General features: G+C 35.2%; 2 protein-coding genes and 1 long non-coding RNA gene across 3 annotated transcripts; 1 reads left to right on the top strand and 2 right to left on the bottom strand.

Annotated features, from left to right (window-relative positions):
* Positions 1-11,796: 11,796 nt before the first annotated feature.
* LOC119068297 lies at positions 11,797-12,405 on the top strand. The gene is made up of 2 exons (XM_037171840.1): positions 11,797-12,080; positions 12,138-12,405. Exons 1-2 carry the CDS (start codon positions 11,863-11,865, stop codon positions 12,319-12,321), a joined length of 402 nt encoding a protein of 133 aa, XP_037027735.1. The 5' UTR covers positions 11,797-11,862; the 3' UTR covers positions 12,322-12,405.
* Positions 12,358-20,524, bottom strand: LOC119068299. Its single transcript, XR_005086128.1, has 3 exons — positions 20,513-20,524; positions 17,292-17,301; positions 12,358-12,447 (listed from the first exon to the last, which is right to left on the bottom strand). It is a non-coding gene; the product is annotated as an uncharacterized LOC119068299 (long non-coding RNA).
* A 1,222-nt stretch (positions 20,525-21,746) lies between these two features.
* LOC119068293 (oxysterol-binding protein 1-like) lies at positions 21,747-23,314 on the bottom strand. The gene has a single exon (XM_037171832.1). It carries the CDS (start codon positions 23,226-23,228, stop codon positions 21,807-21,809), a length of 1,422 nt encoding a protein of 473 aa, XP_037027727.1. The 5' UTR covers positions 23,229-23,314; the 3' UTR covers positions 21,747-21,806.
* Between the last annotated feature and the right edge of the window lie 345 nt (positions 23,315-23,659).

The following is a 23,659-nucleotide window of genomic DNA, read 5'->3' as shown; positions in this document are numbered from 1 at the left end:
AAAATGAACGCAAATAGAAAAAAATCCTTAAATGAAATTTTATTCAATTTATCCTCTGGTTTAAATCAGAGCAACTATAACAGGTCTGTAAATATTTATTCGCACAATTTGTATTATTATTTAATATAAGTGGTTTGACTTCGTGGATATTTTTATTTACGTTTTTAGACGACGAAATTATTCGTTTCTATGGAAGAAAAAAAAAACTTTTCTTGCTGGGTACATCGATAAAAGTGAGGCAGCAATGTCAGATTACAATTGTATGGAAGGGACTGTAAAAGCGTGCATATTAAGAGATAAGGGTTCATTTATTTCATTGAAAACGAATCGGTTCTGTTGACTTATGGGGACATATGGGACAATTTTAAGGATATGCTTCAGATATGGATCGTCATCCGTATGCACAATGTACAGTAGACACACATTTCAAAATATTTTGTTTACTTAGGATAATTTGAATGGAATGATGTATTGGGCGATTGATTTCAATTGAAAGTTAATATGATTGTGTATTGTGTGTACTGTGTGTGCATGTACACACACAGTCAATTGAGGTAGTGGTTTTTATTCCGGATCAATTTTTATAGTAATTTAATAAGCAAACAACATTTTTCACGATTACATTTCAAGTATTTTCGGAACGATATTGATTGTATGTTTGTACCTAAAATTGTTAACTTTTTTAAATTGAATGTAAACTGACGAGAAATATGTAAAGAGAGGGGACGGAGCAATCAGTACTCCAGTAGACCAACCGGATTATGAATACTTAATCTGAAATTCAGATAATTTCCCCGGATTTCGATTACTTACCAGCTGGAATTCAATAATGTTTTACAGTAGAGGTTTGCAATGAATGGTTCAGGGATCGAATCAAAGGTGGCACATAAAAATTCTTACCTTTTTTAAGGTAAAAGCAAAATAAAATTGAATCTCAATTGCCAAAAACCAGACTCGATCATTTTATTTTTCCTATATTTTAGATGTCAAATATTTTAAAAAATTTATTAACAATTTGTGCAAAATTTGTAGAGTTTTTGCCATCCGTAAAAAAACTCCATAATGGACCCGCCATAAAATAAAAAACGGTGAAAATTTCTTTAATGGACAACCTTTTTCGCTTAAATTGCAGCTGACTCAAGAACTGTTATGTGACAAATTTATGTACAATCCTACACCGACAAAACATATTTTTTTCACATTACCTTCGGCAGATAAGTGTGGTAGTGTGGATGAATTTTAAAACCAGTAAGTACGGCTCGTGTAACTGGAGAAATTTTTGTAAGAAAAGTGCAATTTTTCGGTTTTTGATGACCTCTCGAGAGGTTGGTTTGAAACGAGATTAAATAGGGAACGCCGACCACCAATAATTTTTTTTCATATTATTAATCAGTGATGGACAAGAACATCACACAGGAAAAAATCAAACCGATCGGCTGGGCCGTTTCTGAGAACCAGCAGCTGTGTCGTCCACGGCCTGTAGAGTAGCGGTTAGTTGTGACTTATATCGGGATCGGTAGCAGGACTAATTCTAAGACTTTTTATTAAAAAAATTCACCTTGGAACATCTGGTTGGGCAGCTGTAGCCCCAAGTAGTCGAAAAATCACGATTTTCAATCTTCGAAAGGAAGCAACCGTGGAAGTTTCGTATTGTTGATATGGATAGAGGGTTACAAGCCCTATCCACCACTAGTAACTGATTTTTTAGATGTTGTCTATAATGGCCCATTTTCGACCATCTTTTTTTTTGCTACCATCGGCGAACTTTGAACACTGCTGGAACGCTTCCAACGTACTTTTTTTAATCAAAATATGTACAGTTGCTTAGCCCTAAGCTTAAGCTTTGTAACAATACCAAGCATGATACTCATCGGTCGCGACGCGTACCGTTTTTGTTAGATGTTTTGTAGCGAGGTCGCTCTACGACGAAATTTACGAACGAATCTTAAATTTCGAAATTGTAACACAGCTACTTCGTGTCCTTTGTTCTTGAATGATTTTTTCGTGGTAATAGACAACAGGTGAGTGTCGAAGAAGTCAAATATGACTGATTTTGGTGTAGGTGTCACTATTGGGCTTATGCGGGAAGTCTGATTTCTTCTAAAATTCAATTATTATTGAAGCTATTGTATTTAAAACGGTTGCTAAATCATTATTGGCTCACTAAAAAAGATTTAACAACCAAAACCTAGAAAATTTTTGAATTTTGGAAGAAATCAGAATTCCCGCATAAGCCCTACACCAAAATCAGTCATATTTGACTTCTTCGACACTCACCTGTTGTCTATTATCACGAAAAAATCATTCAAGAACAAAGGACACGAAGTAGCTGTGTTACAATTTCGAAATTTATGATTCGTTCGTAAATTTCGTCGTAGAGCGACCTCGCTACAAAACATCTAACAAAAACGGTACGCGTCGCGACCGATGAGTATCATGCTTGGTATTGTTACAAAGCTTAAGCTTAGGGCTAAGCAACTGTACATATTTTGATTAAAAAAAGTACGTTGGAAGCGTTCCAGCAGTGTTCAAAGTTCGCCGATGGTAGCAAAAAAAAAAGATGGTCGAAAATGGGCCATTATAGACAACATCTAAAAAATCAGTTACTAGTGGTGGATAGGGCCTGTAACCCTCTATCCATATCAACAATACGAAACTTCCACGCTTGCTTCCTTTCGAAGATATCGTCGATTGAAAATCGTGATTTTCGATCGGTTTGATTTTTTCCTGTGTGATGTTCTTGTCCATCACTGATTAATAATATGAAAAAAAATTATTGGTGGTCGGCGTTCCCTATTTAATCTCGTTTCAAACCAACCGTGCTCTCGCCACACAAGCTTCGAAGAATTTTTTAAAAAGTAGTTTTGGGTTCTAGGGGTTCTAGAAATTCTTTCTAGGTACATATAAAAAATGCGTCCGATTTCGGTAGGCTGTTTTTCAAAAGAATCCCTCTTTGACATGTTTGTCTTTTGTTTTATCATTAACGATGATGAACATGAAACGCAACCAACAACCGCATAAACATACAACTATGCCATCTGTTTCCAACAGTGACGACAAAAGAAACGATCTGAGTAATGTATGTTATAACTTTTGAAGTAATAGATTTTATTCAAAAACGTGAGGTAAAGTTAATTTTACTTCATGTAGTAAAAACTTTAGCTGAAGTTTTTTTTAAATAAAATACCTTACTTAGCAAAGGGGGCAAATGATGGAAATGGTACTGTGGTGATCACAGTATGCCAATGAATTGGATTGAATCTAGGAGACCGTGCATTCGCCTATATTTGCTATGAATAAATTCATTCGATATTCGGCCGAGAACACAGCAACGTGTTCTACTCATTGTAGTTAGATTTTACTTACTCAAGTACTTATTGTGTGGTTACGAACCTCGGCTACGCCTTGATCGGTAAATTTCACACAAGAAGTACCATTTCCATCATTTGCCCCATTGGTAAGTAATGTACTATTGTTTCAACCTACTGAAAATAATTACACCAAAGGAAGTAGTAGAATCGATAATTAATATTTTGCAACTTTTCCAAAAACACAGTCAATATCACGGTGTAATTACTTAACGTAGGAAATTCGATGCGACGATTTGACCAATGTAATTACATTCAGCTTAGGATCTTTTTTATAATCAATTAACGACAGGTATTCTGAAACCTGCTTGATGCGGTGGCGTAATTATGACAATATAAATAACAAATTGATCGTAAATATCTATAAATAAAAACTTATATGTTGTTCGCATGCATATTAATCCCATTTTCAATTCAATTTTCCATTACGTTTGTGTAATTCGATCCCTAACAACGCAGCGTGATATAATTTTATAAATATCGACACCCATATACTCACTCACTCACTAGCTATACATTTCATTTATATATAATATGTGTTACTATATTTGGCAATAATAATATATGTCGTAACTCGTGTACCATCAAATCTTGTCTTTATGCAGTTGAATCAGCTAAAAATCGAGAGACAAAAAACGAAATAATCACAAACTCACATATGAATAGGGTCCGTTTTGGTGTTGTATATTGTGGTGGACATTAATATATACAATCATCACTTATCCCCACTAGAATCCAGGAAATCTCTCAAATCAGATAAATATATTGAATTTCACTCTCATGTGAATTTCCCTTACGAGCAACATATTTTTACAAGAATTGAATGAAAACGATAATGTACTAAACAAGGGTGAAAATGCCAATTACGGTTTTTAAAATCAATTACAGCCTGTTCGGACGAGGAGATGGATATACAATTATATATTATGTGTGTAAATGCATACCAGTGTTAGCGCATTTGATTTATGTTTTAACGATCATTTCAGTTTAGGTCAACTGTGTCCATATTGGGCAGGAGACCAAATGGTGCAAAAGAGATTGAAGAAAATTATAAATAGTCAGTTGAGAAACAGTCAACAATTTGTAAACGACCAACAACTCTTGTGATTAATTTAATTGCAACTTTTCAGTCTACGTACGAATAGTTAGTATTGGAATAAGTTTTGCCTAGCTGTGCTGAAATGTTACGACTTCGTCGCGTATTCTCGACATAGTTTAAGAAAAATGTTGTTCGTACCTTATGATGAAAAGTTTTTTTTAGCGAATTCGAATCCAGAACTTGTTTCATGGAAACCTCTCAATCGCTGAAAAAAAGCTTTCCAGCATGCGTCACGAAAATAGCTATTCCGGTCAAATGGTTTCACAATAGACTCTTGGGATCTCTCAACTGTGGAATAACTGAAAAGTGCTAGTGTTCTGAGAAACTCCTAAATTAAGTATTTTTAGATTTGTGATTATCATCTTGTAAAAAATGAATCATATAAAGAGCTCTAAATGCTTTGGAAGTTTAATAAAATTTTGATAGGAAAAATTACGTTTTCCCAGCAAAAGTAGTTCGGAAATATTTTGTCCATGAGGTTATTGAGTCAGGTCTTATTTTGTCTGGATAAATTTAATCGAAGAGACTATTGGCATCGGGTGCCAATAGTCTCTTTATAATACTGTGGCTAATGGTACCGGGTGCCAATAGTCTCTTTATTATACTGTGGCTAATGGCACCAGGTGCCAATAGTCTCTTTATTATACCAATGCTAATCGCACCCGGTGCCATTAGCCACAGTATTATGAAGAGACTATTGGCACCCGGAAAAATTAAAATTTTAATAAAAAATCGGGATATTTTGAAAATTAAACTTGTTTTGTACACAATCCTAGGGAATTCATCTTTTTACGAAATGTGACGTAAAGGCGGATTGTTCGATCTTGAGGAATTCATCGTTTTACGAAATGTAACGTAAAAAAGGTAGTTTGTTCGATCTTAGGGAATTCGTCCTTTTACGAAATTTAACGTAAAGGCGGATTGTTCGATCCTGAGGAATTCTTCCTTTTACGAAATGTAACGTAAAGGTATCGAACAATCCGCCTCTACGTTACATTTCTCAATACGATGAATTTCCTAATTTTGAACAAGCTACCATCACGTTACATTTCGTAAATGGATGAATTCCTCAGGATCGAACAATACTCATTTACGTTAAATTTCGTAAAAGGACGAATTCCCTAAAATCGAACAAACTACTTTACGCTACATTTCGTAAAAGGATTAATTCCTTAGGATCGAACATCCGCCTTGACGTTACATTTCGTAAAAGGACGAATTCCCTAAGATCGAACAAACTACCTTTACGTAACATTTCGTAAAAGGATGAATTCCTCAGGTACGAACAATCCGACTTTACGTTAAATTTCGTAAAAATATGGATTCCCTAGGATTGTGTACAAAACAACTTTAATTTTCAAAATATCCGGACAAATTGACAATATCCTCTGATCAAACCAAAATCTAGCGCTTCAATATTGCCATCACACGTTTCACTATACAAGAAAACACTTGCCATCACTTATTCGTGTCGTCGTTGTGGATGGAAGCTAGGTTATATAAGGTTTTTAAACTTTAGATTCAATGACATTACATAGCAAAAAAGTTTTCATCGTAAGTATTTCTTTAAAAATTGCATCGGGACAAGTGCACAAGACATTGACCTCTTCATAATAAATTGCATGCATATGTCTCCTATCGACATCCATAACCTTATGCGCCTTATTTGTGTTTATAAATAAATACACGAGATAAATACAACATCTCAACAGAAATTTATATTTCTTTCTCCACTGTCTGTTCAAATTTTTTATTTGAAATTAAGAAAAGTGTCTGTGTGCTGTCACTATCATAATTGTTCGTTCGTTATTAAACATTTCCCGAATGTACCTGGGTAATAAAAACATTATGACATCCTCATTTTCTCGACTCATAAAGTTCGCATAAAAACTTATATAGCGTGTGAAGTGTATGCTTCCTTCACAGCATATACGGTTAAGTATTTGAATTACGAGTTCATTTCTTAAGTGTGAGACGTGTGTCTTCCACAGAAACCAATTTTTGTTCTGAAATAAACGAACAAGAAATGTGAATGTAATTGAATGAAAACTTAAATTGTTTGGATGCGTCAAGTCGCCCTGTGTTCATAAATGCATTCGTGTATCAAATTCACACATAATAAAGTGCCAAATGAACTTCCTAAGCTCAAATTTAAAAAGAAAATAAAAGAAAATGGAGAAAATGGAAATTATAATTTTAACGATCGCCAACACTTAAATTTATTTAACAAATTGTTGACTGTTGAGTCACCAAATAATAATAAAAAAATCCAACGAAACCACGACTCATCGATGTGCTAACAAAATGTAAATTGAAATAATTATGGCGCTAATAACGCCGTTTAATATTTTTTTATTAATTGCTCCTTCCTCACTGATCACTTAAAGTAAATACCGGATTTTCCTTTGCAACCATTTATTTTATTGGTAACATGTGGCATCATAATCTTCGTTTCTTTTCTCTTTTCCCATTTTTTTTTTAATTCGAAGCCAAATTGAGTGATTATTTCACAACTGTGTTGATGGACTAATGCGATGATTTGTATTACAAACAAATGGGAAATAAAAAGCATACATGAAGCATTGCTTGCGGTGTTAAAAATTGAAAAAGAAAAGAAAAATTTAATTCAAGAATGGTTGGGTTGGTTGGTTTTAATTTTGATGGTGATGATTCATATATCACGTAACAATTTACTACAAATTTACTGGTTACTGTACCTCCTATTGATTCACAATTGGCACGCGTGAAACGGTAGTTTTGTACAGTGACTCTTTAGACTCGCATTTGTTTATCAAGTATAACGAGCATCCGTTATCGCGTAGAGAAAATCAATGGATTTTACCAACAGTTTAAGTACTTGTACATGTCTCCATTTTTAGAACGCCGAAGGGGGTAATTCCTAAAGTTTTTTTTTGTCAAAATTTCTAAATTTGTATTGACTTAAGAGGGAAATATCGTCCACGATCGAACATTTTAATCCTTAACAAGATTATTTCAAATGCGTTTTTAAGATTTTGTATGCAATATATTATCCAAGTCACAGGGGTCCCACTAAAATTTTCGTGTCCTCCCGCAGGACATGTAGGACATTGTTTTGAGGTTTATTAATGAAAATAACATACATTCAAACTAAGGTTCAAAATAGTTATTTATGCCACTGCAAACTTTAGATGCCTATGTGGTATAAACTTATGTATTTGACTGAATGCAAAGTACTTTATTATGCACACGATACAACAAACGGCCTATTTTAAATTCCAAAATATCAACCCTTTAATAAAGTACTTTGTACTTCGATTGCTAAATAACTATTTTGCTATTTACGGTTTCTGTTTTTTCAATTCTTCGATTTTCGTCTTTGTTCGCTGGATTGCAGCTGTTAGAACTGCATATGCCTTAATCAATTCACTAATTTCCACGCATCCGTTGGAATTTACACACGGCAGAGGAAAGTAAACCAGGCAGGAGGGCTTGATTTGACTAGGGACCTGAATAATCTAGTAGTCTTATTTTTATGCGAATAAAATTGTTTAATTTACGTCAGTGTTCATTTGAGTTCATTTTTATACAGTGTATTAGGTCCCTTATTTGACGTTTCAAAAATTAACCGCTCCTGCCTTTTACTCTGCCGTGAATTTACAGCTTTGCTCAAACATTTTTTACTGTCTGTCGATCAACAACTTTTCCGCCACATTTAACGTTGCCAATTCCTGACCAATCGATTTCCCTTATCTTGTCTTCCTTCGCTTTTTTGTCCTTATATTTACGATCAGGTCTTTCGTCCTGCTGCTTTTTTTTCTACCACTTTTCAGCTTAGAATTTTTCAAGATCTAAATAAACCTGATAGTATGTGACAAAGTTACAGCAGACGATCAGTTATGGGAATATTTATAACACCTTTATATGCAATCAACTCAACACCATCATTGACTGGCTGTTGTTCCTTGTATCGACTCTTTATTTTGCAAAAGGTTTGTGCTGAATACAGCATTTGCGTGGCTCAAACAAAAACACGCTTTTGCCAGTCGCGAAATAACTGGATATTTAAAATGTCCAAGATTATCTTTCATCTCTGATAATCTAAGCCGATAATCATATGAAGTTAGGTCGAAAATTATTTGAATTTAATTTTTCCGCTTGATGGTTACTTAATTAAAGTTCTTGAAGTGCCATACGTAGGACAAGTAGGACAAATTTCGAAAAAGTAGGAAAGTAGGACACTGTGGGAGCGCTGAAGTTATCTCTGAACTTCCGACAACATCTGCGTATTGCTTTAACTTTTCTCAGGGCCAGCATACAGTTAGAATAATAATCGAGTTTAGGGTAGGATAGAATTAAGAAAAGCCATCTTTCGTTGGCCGCCTGTTGTGACTTTGTTAGAGTCAGTAGAACTAATTAGATGTTACTTAGAGCAGAGACTAATCAACCATGGTTCATAAAAACCTAAAAACCATATAATCTTGATCATCCCATAACTCAGGATCCATAAGCAGTGATCTACCGATTGATATTCCATTATCGAGGTAATACTCAATGTCTGTCATATTTTCGTATGTGGCGCTACAGGTATGGCAGCTATAACCTGGAGACAAATTTACCCGCTACAGCTGAGATTTAAAAATTCTGTAATTGTCAGTACATGGGTTATTGCAGTGGATCTGACCGATCAAAAAAACTTGTCCCTTGCCAAGTGAATCACAAACGCGACTTTTATTGATATGATAAGCCAGCCCGAACAAAACAAAAACTTCATTCTCTATTATTTGTGTCCCATCCACTTCTTCGGCTTTATTTTTTAAACCCTTTTAGAGTGGCTGTCAATTATGTTTTCATTTTTATGGTAGACAATCAGCGTCTTATCTACTGCACAAAAAGCATTATTTTATTTGTATTATTTCGAGGGTTAAAATAAACATACAAACACCAAACAAATTTCATTACACAATTAAATCATATCATAGCACAAGGGGCAATCTGTATCTAACAATAATTCAGCGGCACCCCCAATTTTTCCAAATACAACACACTCAAATCAACACACACACATCGAAACATTCAAATGGAAAGTTCTCTCGTTTTTCCCATATCATTCACGCACTTTCCCGGCCCTCTTATTATGAATGAATGTGTTTGTATTAAATATATGTGATGCCGATGATGACGATGATGTATTATTGGGCTTGTTTGCTTTGGAAATTAGTTTTGAATTGATTCGATGTAAATATAGGAATGGAGAGGAAAAATATCAAGAGTCTAAAAAGCCGAGTTGAATGTTTGCACATTTCTTTTTCATTTGATATTCAGAAATTTAATTACTTTTTTATGAGCAGTATATTGATGGTTGGGCCACATATAAAAATAGTGTGTGTGTTATGTGCGGATGTATTTTCTGGTTGAGAAAAAAAGGCATGCATCACCAACATAGTTCTCCATCTATTTATTTACTACTACTCGCAAGGGAACATTTGATTGATTAATGAAATTGTTATTGATGTTATGTTTGTGTCTTATGCATCTTCATGTACGTACCCAGTGTGTACACACCGCATATGTACCGCAAACAACAAAAAATGAAATTTATGAAAATCTGAAAATAACATGACAATGAAAAACTAATTACACGATAACACTTCGAAAGCTGACAGAATTATGGGATTTTTAGTTATTTTTGAACGCTGCATGTCATTCTTTCACTAGAGCTTAAAGGATGTGTTAATTTGTCGGAAAGATAATTTATAACCCGAAGTTTTGAATTATTTTTGTCATTATGCACTCTCATACACAGACGAAAATCTGTGAGCTATATTTTTAGAATACATAGAACCAATTAGAGGGCAACACAGATCTTGTTAGTTGAGATTGGGAGAAATAGTTTTTCGAAAGAACAACAAAAACTGCCGAGGAGAGTGTAGCCAAATTTTATATAATAAAAATTGTAATTTCGGAGGTTTGATAAAAAGGGCTAGCCATCTCTCTTAAGTTGATGTGTAAAAATTTAGTTTTCACAACGCAAGCAAAAAAAGACGTTTCAACCTTGGGGCCAAAATAGCTACTTTTGCATCACTAGTCATGGTGCGGTTGAATGAATTTTAACTGAGCATTTCGATGCACTTTTGATATTTTTAAATATATTTTTAGTCAGGTCGGAGCCCTGAACAAGGTTCCACAATTTGATTTTCATCCGTACCGTCAGTGACATTGGTGCATAGCCCATCCTATCTACAGAGAGAGTGGTTTCAATCGATAGTGCCTGAAATTCTAATAACAATTGTACAAAAATTTGGTACCCTAAGTGCAAGTGAAGCCGGCAGAGACACACTAAAGTTTTTAAACAGTCATAGAGGCGTGGATGCTTGAGGGATGAAGCTAATAAATAGTTCTAGCAGTAGAGCAATATTTCCTCTACCAATTACCAAAAAATTATTTTTGGAGACCAACTACATAGAGGCCGACAGTAGCTCAAAGTTTTTCCCTCATATTTGGTAAAATTTGCAAGTTTCAGAGGCACCTGAGACGCACTTATTTAAATTTTTTCTAATTAAAATGGTTAATATCTGAAATGCCGGAAGTCTCAACTGTGCATCGACACCACATATGCAATGACTTGGGTCAACAGTGCCGATATGTTGGATGAATAAGTGAAATGTGTCCTTCTCCAGCGATATTTTGTGCATATTAACAGTTTTACTAACTGATCTATTACTTCATTTGATTGAAGATTTTCATAGATTGATTTCAGAAATCTTATACTTCTTATACATTTGTTTTGAACACGCTTTTGAAATATAAGACTTCATTAGTCAGAGCTTGTTGTTTATCATTTCTGTCGTTGTCGATAACAGATGACAGCAGTCTGTAACAGGTTAATAGAATTTGGATCCCAATATCTAATCGAACATTTAAATATTTCCAATTCCGCAGTTCTGTTTTTCATGTATCCCCATGTCACGTATTTATCACAAGTTCCAGCACGTGCTAAGCACTAAGAGCGCAGCGTATTTGTTGTCGGTTGGTGTTTTTTTAAAAGAAAAACTCACTATCATCGTGATAAGAACATAGGTTATTCATATAAGTTACTGTTACAGCGTCGGCTGCTAAAACGAATGAAAACTATCCATAAATGCATTAATTAACCGAAAATTAATAATTCGTTAATGAAGATGAATAAGTGTTTTGGTTAGTTGACGAAACTTCGTTTGCACAAATGGAACATTTTGTGAAGTCATACTTAACAAGCAATTTGATGGCAAAAAAAAATTATTCAAATCGATAAGATTTGCGTCATCGAATACATTAAGTGTACCCCGTTGGTGGGTATATATAAGGAGCTCTTCAATTGTCTGTTGTTAATTGAAGCGATCTGTCATAAAATATTTGTCGTTCTTCATCATTAAAATGAAGCTAACAATTGTGCTTTTGACGGTACTTGTGCTAGTAGCTCCAAAGGGATCTGAAGCCAATTGCCTAACCGATTTTTTGAGTGCAGCAAGAGGCTTGAACTTCAACATAACACCATATTTGTATCGACTTACATGCAGTCCGGGCTCAACTTGTAATGGAATGGCGAACGCATACAGCGCAGATCGAGGTGTTGGATGCAGTACACGATGCGGGTGAGTTTGTAGTGCTCTTTTCGGAGTATAAAAAAAATTAATTTTAAAATTATGCAGCGGATCATTTACATCGTTTGCCGTAGCTGGTATCTCTGGATTGCCTAAGTGTTTCCGTAATACTGCTCCACCTGGTACTGAATTCATTCAAGATTGCTACTGCTGCTTCGGCTACGTTTTCGATGATGCAACTAACTCCTGCATTGATCCATCAACTTGCACTAGAGGATTCGGAGTCTACTGAATGGTGTAGTTACAAAAAATGAAATTATTTTTCAGTTTGTCATACAATCGACCATACGAAAATAAAAATTGAAAAATTCACTTCGTGTGATTGGTATTGGTTAGAAGAGTTGAAGAGAATGGACATCTGAAATTTTCTATCTTCATGTAGGCCAGAATTTGTCGAGGAACAGGTTTGTCACCCATAACATTGTATTATTTTCGGAGAAATTTTGAGCATTTCGTTTTGTCACCATTTTGAGGGTACTTTCACCGACCTGACTCAGCCAACTAAAATTGACTACACAACTCAAAAAACTAATTTTTAATGTGTCGAAGCCGAAAAAGGAGGTTTTGAAGAAATTTTCTCGAGTTTTCGGCTCCTTACATGAAAAGTTTTATACGCATCTGTTGTGGACGGTTGATTTTAGGCGATTCCGCGGGTTGTAGCCCGAACGAACTCCACAACAGTTATGTAAATAGCTATTCTCATGTCAGGCTACTATAAGAATACGCCTTCAATGAACACCACTTTGCGGTGTTAAGTGATGATACAAGAACACACAAGCAATTTCACTCTAAGTCATTTTTGCAATTGCGAATTAGAGTGAAGTTGTCTCACGATTCTGACGAATAACTTTTCATTAAAAACTACGAATCTGTGGTACCAAAGAATCTGATCCCGGAATGGAAAAAGTCCAACCACATATTAACTCCATATTTTACTCAGTGTTTTCAATCCACATCTGAATACGTTTCGAAACGCATGACTATTTATAGATCTTTCTATGGGAAAAATTTCGAACATGTAGTATGGCAATGCATTTATTGTATTGAATTGTGTGACATACTTACTAGTAGCGCAATTAAAACTACGTGACGTAATTTGCATGTCACCGTAAATTATTTTTTGAATAGTTCTGGTGAACGGGTTATCCAAAATGTGAAAAAAATGTGATCCGACTTAGAACATCAAATCATTGAATCTTCAGAATTAAACTTAAATGACCTATCATGCTGTTAGGCATTGTTATTAAAGTAGATTGCAGTAGTGCTCATGTACACGGCGCATAACATAAGTGCCATTTATTGTAGTATCCGAGTCGAAGGCGAGTATATAGCCTGTAGCAGAGGTGGCATGTTATGAAATCTACATCATGATAGAAATTTGCAGGTTGCCTCACGTTTCTAGTACATTACCTATAAATGTGACAAATGACACTTTTTGTATGAAATTTATCAATCGAGGCGTAGCCGAGTAAAATCTATTAGGTCGTCCTTGGGTTTCTAACCTATTTTGAGATGTTTGTTGCTAAATATCCTACATACCTGTCTCAAATACACATTTTGCCACTCATTGCTTCTTTTTGTCTTTGTTGACACTTACCGATCAATAGCCGCTACTAAGAGCCTTAACAAATTGGAAAAGGCGAAAAAAGCGGGTCCATCTGATCTGAAGTTTTATTATGGCCGATACGTAAAGTTTTCTTGAAATTCAGAATTCCATCGAATTGTTTGACTAGCGCTTTTTCATTCGTTTACCAGGGCCTATTTTTGGTAACTTATTTACAGAATTTACGGAAATTAACTGAAATCCGAGAAAAACTAAAATTTACTGAAAATATTTTACGGTAAATGTCAGCAAATCTCTGATAGTTTCAGGAAATTCAGTAAGGTAATTTACCAATTATAGGCCTAAATGCAAGGGGGTAATCACTAGTAAATCAGTAAATCAAGTAAATCACGGTAAATCACAAAAAATTTTGAAAATTTTTTGAAAATTTTTTAATTGTCACTGGATTACATTTCGAAGTATCGTGGCCGTAAACATATAGGATAAATTTCATGAACTAATACAAATTGAAGTAAATAGATTCAAATTTAGTAGAAACTTCATTTTTGATTTACTTGATTTACTGTGATTTACTGTGATTTACCGTGATTTACCGTGATTTACTGAGCTAGTAAATCAGTGATTACCCCTCGCCTAAATGATGACTAAACGATATACTTCTCTCTAAAACATAACCAAAATCAGAGACTGTGTCAATTCTCTGTGTGCCATCGCCTTGAAATTCGGTTCATGGGAATGCATACGTAATTCCGACTGGTAAGAATGCACACATATGAGCAATGCAAAGAGACAAATGTGTAAAACATTTTTGGTAATTAATTATAATTTGTAGTCGCATTTGTTTATAATTAGGTTGCGACATGACGGTAATTTTGTAATTGATATGTCATGGTGTAGCTCGTTAAATCAAACTTAGCATTATTAGAACACTGAAATTACACTGTTCGAACATCCTCGATACCCTCATCTATATTTTTCTCTCCCCATAACAAATAAACGAATTTATATAACCGAAAAATAACACTTAGCCTCATACATTACAAATGTGACATGGTGATACGGTCCCAGTTCGACATTATATATGTGTGTTCTGTGTGTGTTATGAGTATGAGTACCTCACATCTAATTATAATAGATATTGTAACGGTTAGATTATTAATGGAAAAACGTGTCAAAATGTGACGCCTTAATTTAGAATCATATTACATAACGATACCGAAAGACTTTTTTTTTCTGTTGATTTTCAAAAAATTTGTTTGGGTGATTGTTTTGCGGTTTAGATTATAAGACGAGAAATGAGATTTTTTAATAAAACTGAGTTAGTATCTCGTTACTTGTATTTTGTTTTGTTGGCTGCTTTAGGACAACTTTCGTGTGCTATGTGTATAATGGGGGTAAAATTGTATTGGCAAAATAGGAAAACGAATACATTTTGGGAGGTGTGTGATTAATTTACATTTTTGAATTTTCAAAGTAAATGAAAAAGGGGAAGGTTATGGATGCCACAAAATGTAATTGATTACCTTGAGTTTAAATTTCAGAGTTAATTTGATTTACGCCGATTTTATTAACGTTCTCATGTGACAGAAATTTTAGGAAAGAAAAAGGTCACTGAAAAAAAGAATGAATAATCTGAGAGAAAGGAAACTCATTCGAGCAGAGGATTTTACGTCTGAACATATTAATGAGTGCTGTACGAAGGTAAGAGATTAGTTACGATTGGTCATTACAGTTAAATGATTTTGACAACAAAGAGGAAACTGATTAAGGAAACTATAATTTCCTAGACATTGTACTTTGTCCGGAATTCTCGTCCATTTCATAACAATCGAGTGAAATTGTATCTTCTTAGAGGGCCTATTTATCGTAAATTTATTCGGAAAATTTACCAAATAAATTTTTACCAAAAAAAGACCCTGCAATCGTATCGTGATGTAATCGTTGAACTTCTTCACAAATTAGAACATAGTTTTTCATAAAAAATATATTACTTTACTAGTGAGGTAATGTGGCTATTCCTTCACTAGTGAAAACCTTTTCCCTCGCTCGTAAAGTAAAACGTTATACTTTACACGTGAAATTAGTATATTACGTCCGAGGCTCCAAGTTGTGTATTAGATAAGTGGGGTGTTACAGCCCGGCCCGAAGGAGAGACTTGGAGCCTCGTAAGTACAATGCTTTACGTGATTAGGCAGTGTAAATAAAAATGAAACATGCCGTAACACGTAAAATTTGATATCTCGATACGAGATATCAAATTACTTCACTGGTATAGTAATGTACTATTACTTCATTTTTTGTAAATCTAGATTTTTATTTTCTGAATTTTGGTTATGCACGCTCCCGCAACAAGAACGAAATATACTGAAATAAAGAATTTACACAAATATATACAAATTTTGTGTGGAATCATTTACAACAACTCTCGAAATAGAAAACATGTCGAATTTCACTTTTCTCACGATTATAAAACCATATTCACCATGTTCATTTTGCGCATACAATTTCGGCTCCGCCTCGGGTTGACAATTTTCACATCTAATGCGCAGAATTTCCATTTAGGCCCATGTTAGCAAAATAGCTATTTACGCTTTGGTTGTGGACGGACAATCTCAAGCAATTTTGCGAGTTGTAGCCCGAACGAGGTCCAGACGAAAAGCGAAAGTGCCTAAGATCAACTCTCCACCGCATATACGTGTGTAACTTTTCATGCAAAGGGACAAAAATTCTTACATTTTTCCCGTTACGTGGCATAAAAAATTGCCTTACTCATATGCAAGTTGATCATTACATAGCAGTTTGCCCATATTCGAGATCGGAGAACACATAAATTTCGATTGATTGAACGTCTAGCAAACTGACTCTTTATGATTGGATAGTGATGTGCTTGGTTATGTTAACGTTACGGAGGGAGTTTCACATCTGAAAATATTTTCCGGTCTGGTAAACCTTATAATCACAACAAAGAAATTGACAACAAACTAAGTCTCCAAATCGATGAAATTAGAGATTAATTAATGACTAACGCTCTCTGTGACTGTTATCACCCAACGGTAATGAACACCATTATCGCCCCAGCTCCAGAAATGCTATTCAATAAACACAATTTCCTTGAAACTTAAAATTACATTCATCAAAATGATATCGATGTGAATTGGAATTCATTCGCAAAAATGGATGCATTCGAAAATGCTGGATTTTTTTATCGTTCTGGAAAATCATCCAATAATACTGGAGCAGAAAACTATAAAATGTGTATGTGTATACAATCTCCCCGGCACAATGATACAGAATTACCGATTCTGCTTGTTCGGGAAAAAGAAAAACATTTCGACTCCACCGTCGTCGTCTACATAATATCAATTTATTTTAATTATCTTCAATCCATAAAATCACACTCGACTAACTCGACTCCCATATTGCATATAGATGAGTCGATAAATAGATTGAGAAATGACAATTTTCTCGTTTATACGTTAAGCGATGTGTATATGCTATATACATACATCCATGGCGTATAACTATAAGGGATTTTACTATTCAAAATATGTATATCCAAATCAGAATCAGATTATAGCCCTCATGCCGATATAATACTTTCTAGCTATGTGAACCCAATAAGTGATATGTATGTACACAGTATATCTGCTAGCTAATATGCTGAATATTTTGCAAGGAAGCAAACGGTGGCAAAAATATACTGTTAGAAATGGTACAATAGTCTATTACGTATATATATCTCTCTACTCTATCTATATACATACGTATAAAATATCTGAACGGTCGTACATGGTATGGTGAATCTTACGAGAGGGACGATACAGTATGAGGTTAATTTTCCGGTCGACTTGTCTTTAGAATCGGTGGCTATTTTCTCTGTGTTCCATGCTAGTTAGATTTAATGGAATGCTTGAAGATGTAAGGTGTTAGGAGGGTATGATAACGGGCAAAAGGAAAATAAATTGAGTAAAAAATGAATTCTAATAGAAGTCCGAAAAGAAGAGAAGAAAAAAAAGAAAAGAGAAAATAAAACGTATACATAATTGATCATTAAACGATGCCATGACATACAAATACTCTATTTTTTTGGTGTGTCGTCGTGGAGCTAATACAGTGTCCCGAAATCAATTAAGTGTTTCATTGTTTTCGATTGATTTGGTGATTGTCCATTGAGATTAAAACTGCAGCAAGTTCATTCAGAGAACAATGGCCTTGTCTTGGGTTATCTATAGTTGTACGATTGAATTTTAGATGAGCAATTCAATTACATTATTTAGCAGATTTAATGAGATGTAACCAACGTATATAGCTCTATCATCTAACTAATCCATAAAGAACGTGCGTATTTCACGAATTCCTGATGAATTCTGGTTTATTGACTGTCTCATGTTCTTCAAGTAATAGATTATTTTCGGAGGAGGCAAAGTGATATATAATGATCAACTTTCGCATAGCGCAAGCATTAAATAATTTCTTGAACTAAAAGCAGAGCTAATTCTCTCCATTTTCCAAATAAATTTCAAGTGGCCAGTCGTGTCCAGAACATATTTTCTTCCAAGTTTCATGAAAAAAAAAAAACTTTTCATGACAGATGTGTGTCTGATCTGTTTTCTTGCATAATATTTGCACCATATAGAGCCATGAAAAATGTATTATCGAAATATATGTAGGCACGATGAGCGGCACCATTGGGTTGGCAGGAGGAAAATACGGCTTACGATGAAAATCGAGATAAGGTCACCCTGAGAAAATGAATTCTTATTCACAGAGCTGATAACATTAAAATGCATAAATTCTTTTATCAAGGCTGCATCGGTATTAAAGGAAGGGTGAGAGGTTTGCCACATATGTGTGCTCAATGAAGAGTAAAATTTACAATAGTAATATTGACCAGAAATTCTGTGTGTGCATATCAAATTTTCAAATTGTCTAACCCGACAGACCTTTCAATATAACATTTACTTTAAGTTCCAATAGTCAATTGAGATCAATACCTACAGTTTAACATCGATTTCGATTATATACTGTGAACGATAGTTTAGATTTGCATTATATGCTAGCCGTGTATTACAACCTTTCGCTGTTGTGTTTGCTGTATCAAAAATATTACGCCGATCACGCTCAAATTTTCGTAAATCATTTATGCTTACATAAGTCAGCCGGATTCGTATGAAAGGGATGCAGATCGATGCTCACAGTTTCGTCCTTACATGAAAATTCATTTCTTAAAAATTAAGGCACAAAAAGCATCAGAAGTTGAACGTACCAAAGGGGTTGTAAGTCAATATGGACTTAGACTTTTCGTTAGATTTAAAAGTGGTCACTTGTCTAGACGGAAATATGCTGTACGTACGAAGGTAAAGATTATTCAGATCCGGACATTATAATACAAGGGACCTGTCAAATTTCAATGGTTTACCTGAAAACGAATTGAATAAATTCGCTGAATATTGCAATGAGATCGAGACGGAAAGCACATCGAAATCACTCGTAAGTGTTACCTTTTGTACGGCTACAGTCTTTATCCCGAAAGTTTATATTTCAGGAAAAAGTTTTCGATTTCGTAGAAGCTAAAAATCCAACCGAAGAATGTGACAAAGCTGTTTTAGTTTACGATTATTTATTGAGATAATTGTGGAATTCCTAGCCCTTTGATGTAGTTGCAAAAGTTGTTGCAAAAAACACTTTCCTTATACAAATTTTGCAATTACTTCAGCAGGTGGAGGTTCCACTTCTTCGCTGAGTTTAAAAAATTGTTTGTGTAAAGCCAAAACAACGTATAACATTTGTGTCTTTGACTTTAAATAGCTTTCGAGAGCTTTAAGCTTCGTTGTTCGTGTTCCACTGAAATATTCCACTTTTCCAACGAAATTCAAACGAAGGTCAGAGAGCGCTTTTTAAAACTCTTCAAAGCACACCAATGTGAGTGATTTTCGTAAACATTGGGCGCACTTATATTCCATATATTACCGGAATCTTTTCCTGGATACAGGTCAGGTGACTTGACAAGAATGGCCATATAAAAGACTATCAATTATAATGAAAGCACCAAAAAAAATAGGATTTTTCAGAATGGATATAAATTTCTCCACTTCATATCGTAATTGTCTAACGTGTACAATGTGCCGCGCACTGCAGTGCAGTGATTGCACAAGCTGGTTACTTGACTATAAAATTTCATAACTGTTGTTTAAAAGTGTTACCTTGAGTGTCACTTAAAGTTTAAGGAATATGAAAAGGATTTATGTACCTTTCTCTTCTCACCCAACGAAACGATTTTTTTCTGTCCGTTCTGTTTTAATTGGTCCTCTGATAATAGAGTGCCATATTCGCACATTGGTGAAACTTTTTTTTTAACAAAATATCATTTAAAAAAATCCATTAGCATTAAGAGAACTTCGTTCTATAATATGAGTGGGTTGGTGTGTATAAACAAAATTGAAAAAAAAAAAACTTACCCAAACTGAACATCCCCGAAAAGTTTTATGTAAAAAAAGGGTTTAGAAAACCAAAATGTTTTAAAAAAATATAAAAACATTCACATCTTCATGTATGTATTATGGGTCCAATTTAGAAGGAGCTTCACATATATATGTACGTACGTAACGTATAACGTTGCTCTCCTTCACCCATGTGATGTATGAACTAAATGTTATTCTGATCCTTTTAAGCGAAGTGATAAAAATTTGCGTTACAACGTATCGTCGTCGACAGTTTGGTACAGTTGTCGAAACTGAAAATCTGTGAATATATTTGAAGAAATTATATTGGCTGTCTATCTATGTTCAACGCGCCTCCCATTCTCAGACGTGTGTTGAGAATAGACTTGTCGTAAAATGAAAAAAATCAGGCCTGAAACGAATAAAATTTTATTCTTACTGGGGACTTACTTAGATAGGAAATATCTATGCCACAGAGTGATAAATGCACTAGACGTGCCTGCATCCTCGAGTGACAATACACGTCGTGTGATAAAAAATCATTTATCCAAGAGTTGCGTTCAACGTATTTCTCTAAAAAAAGTCGACGGAGACATCGTCGCATTTTCGGCAATTGAAACTACTTTCCAATCCAAGTGCTTAAAGTAGCTCCAAGCCATTCCTCCTTTTTTTTATTTTATTTAAAATTTGGAAAATTTAGACAAAATATATATGAGAACCGAATAGGTATTTGATGTCCGACTCGAATGCATGTGTTCGGGTTAAGTTTGTCGTATCTATATATTCGAAAAGAACCCATTTCAAAATACCCCGAAACACACAACACTTAAATAGCGAAATTGAAAAGGTTTTTGTGCTGATGGGTAAACTGACCGCAATCTCGTCACCCCTGTTTTACTGTATTCTATCCATATAACGAACATGTGTCTGTAGTTCACAGTACATCGTAGATTCTTGTTCAGAGAAATCACTCTTAAGGCTTCAAATGTTATTTAACTAATTCTTATACTCATTCCTGAAAAGCACATTAAATCTGTGAGACTCACATTGTGAGTGTGTGTTATTTTATGTTGTATGTAACAGGGAATCGGCATATACACAGATTTAAGTGAATCATTTAATGCCGAACACTTGAGAGGAGATCAAGGTGGGAAAATGTTGACGATTTGAGAGTTAAAGTTGACAAAGAAGGGAAACTGATCACGACATTTTGGTCGGATAGACTATGTTATCACCGGACATTATCGGTTGCAGATTTGTAAACAGATTTTCAATTCGAATAGGTCATTCAGTTTTCACGAGGTTTCTTTCAGTTTCACAAATGGTGTACATGAAAAACCTTCGATATAGAAATACGTAGGATAACAAAAAATTCTGCAATAGCTAAAGACAGCTAGAGATGGCTAGTCATCTGTTATTGACAACAACGGTGTGCGTTCTCTCTGAGCGATGCTTTAAACAAACGAAGTAATCGATTTGATCTCTATATGACGATACACAAGTTGTTTGTAAAATGTTAACGAACTACCTGTGATTTGAAAGATACCCTCGGGTGCTATTGTTTCAATTCACTGACCTTAAATTTATTCTCATCAGAATGTTTTTCACAAAAGTATCGACACATATTCACATTCTAGCAGACGCTTCAGTTCCCTCAGTATCACCTCAGCATTTTATTTCAAAAGATTGTTCAAGTATAGACGAATATTTTCACTAAAATATATCGGGACACATAGACCAGTCGCCCTTACGTTTAGCTTCCCAGTATCCGCCAATATAAACGTGAACTGGCTCATCTACACCGGCAACTCCAGGACTCATCGTTTTTCTGAACCAGGTCGGCTTGTACGGAGCAGCTCGATCACCCGCAACCAATGATGCCGCATTGTCGGAATCTCGTTGATTGATCGCGTGGCGCTGTTTGTTTTCTAATCGCAATTTGACGGCATTTGCTTCATCAAATTTTGCTTCTTCCATCAATCTTAAATCGGGTCTTTGGCGTGAATCGGTCGGTGCAACAGAAGATTCGAATTCGTTTAGCTGGCAAGCGAAATCGGAAAAATTGTAATATTTCTCACTTGGTGGGCTTAGTGGTTTGCGTTGCCATATCGTTTCGAATGTTGCCGTTTTGTCATTCAATTCTCCATTTTCGTCGTCCAAATCGGAGGCTATCTCAATGTGCTTATTCCAAATAGCTCGAATTAATCGTTTCACCTTAGATGAATCACGAATCTCTCCAGTTACCATTCGCTGATTGGATCGTGAAAAACTAGAAGACGGCACATAAGTCAAGTTACATGTGGCGACGTCGTCGAGACAAGTAATTTTCACTTTCCCCGAATGATCTACCCATACCTTTCCGAATAGTATATTATGGATGTATGTTTCAGCTCTGCCAATTCGGTAAGTCTTTTGATTAGACTTGAATCTGACGTATCTGTAATCGCCCGGCATAATGCGAATGTATTTTCCGCGAAAACTTAAATCGGCACAAAGATCTTCCCACCACGTCCATTTTTTACTTTCACAATGCAAAGCTGATATGGATGGATGATGAGACACTTGTTCCAATAAACATTTCCAGCCGAGATCATCAGTCCTATCGAATTCGTACGTTTCCCCCAGCAGTGGATTAAATGGCTTTCCAGTGCGTTCCGCTGATACAGCATAACCAGTTATGCTAAAAGCAGCCAAATATGCCATTTGATCGTAAACGTTTTCGCAATCAGCTGCCCGGTCCAGTAGGTATGATGATTCGAATGTTTCAGCCATGCGTTGCAGAAGTGAAAGTGGCTCGTTAATGTTAACGGGCAGTGCAACATTTGTCAAATTTTGACCAATGAAATCCTTTAGCATTGACCAGAGGCCATGTTGATGAATCGGTCTGTCCGGAATTCGAATGCGACGGACTCTTTGTGGTTTTTTCGTCTCATCTTCATCGAAGTCCTTCGCCATATAGTCAACATCATGGTCTGTGTCTTTTGTACTCCGGAGCAGCCATTCCTTCGAAACAGTTCCAGTTCCGCTGGCCGATAACAATGTTTGAACGGAAGCGTTCCGTCTTTCCGTCTTTTTTTGTAAGCTTAACTGAGACTTCGAAATTAAAGCGTAAGCCCAAGAACCTATTGCCGACATTATTGCCAATTGAGTCGCAGATTATTTTTATAATTTAAAATTTTACAGAATTTTGACTGAAATGAATTTTCGGTGCGTTGCTAATGTGATTGATATAATGAAATGGTGTCATCTGCAAGCTATGCGTTTTGGATTAGGTTTTGTGTCAGTTTGAGATAACTGATGGTTTGATTGACGCATTGGGAGTTGATTTTTATGCACGTCCAAGTGTACACATTAATATTTCAAAATTTTAGGGTTTTTTGACGTCTGTCATTCGAGAGTTTATAGCTGTCGTTTTGCATATAGAAAAATGTGACGATTATATGGCCAGTCCGGGCCTGTAGCGAGTATATTTAAAATGAAAGTTCACATTCGGTTAAAGTTAGACTTCAATAAAAGACATTAAGTTTCCCATACCGAAAACACACATTCGCGTAACTATTTTTGAA

The sequence above is a fragment of the Bradysia coprophila genome (genome assembly GCF_014529535.1).
Source record: "Bradysia coprophila strain Holo2 chromosome X unlocalized genomic scaffold, BU_Bcop_v1 contig_173, whole genome shotgun sequence".
NCBI lineage: Eukaryota > Metazoa > Arthropoda > Insecta > Diptera > Sciaridae > Bradysia > Bradysia coprophila.
The sequence above is the reverse complement of the archived record's forward strand: the minus strand, read 5'-3'. Positions and strand labels throughout refer to the sequence as shown.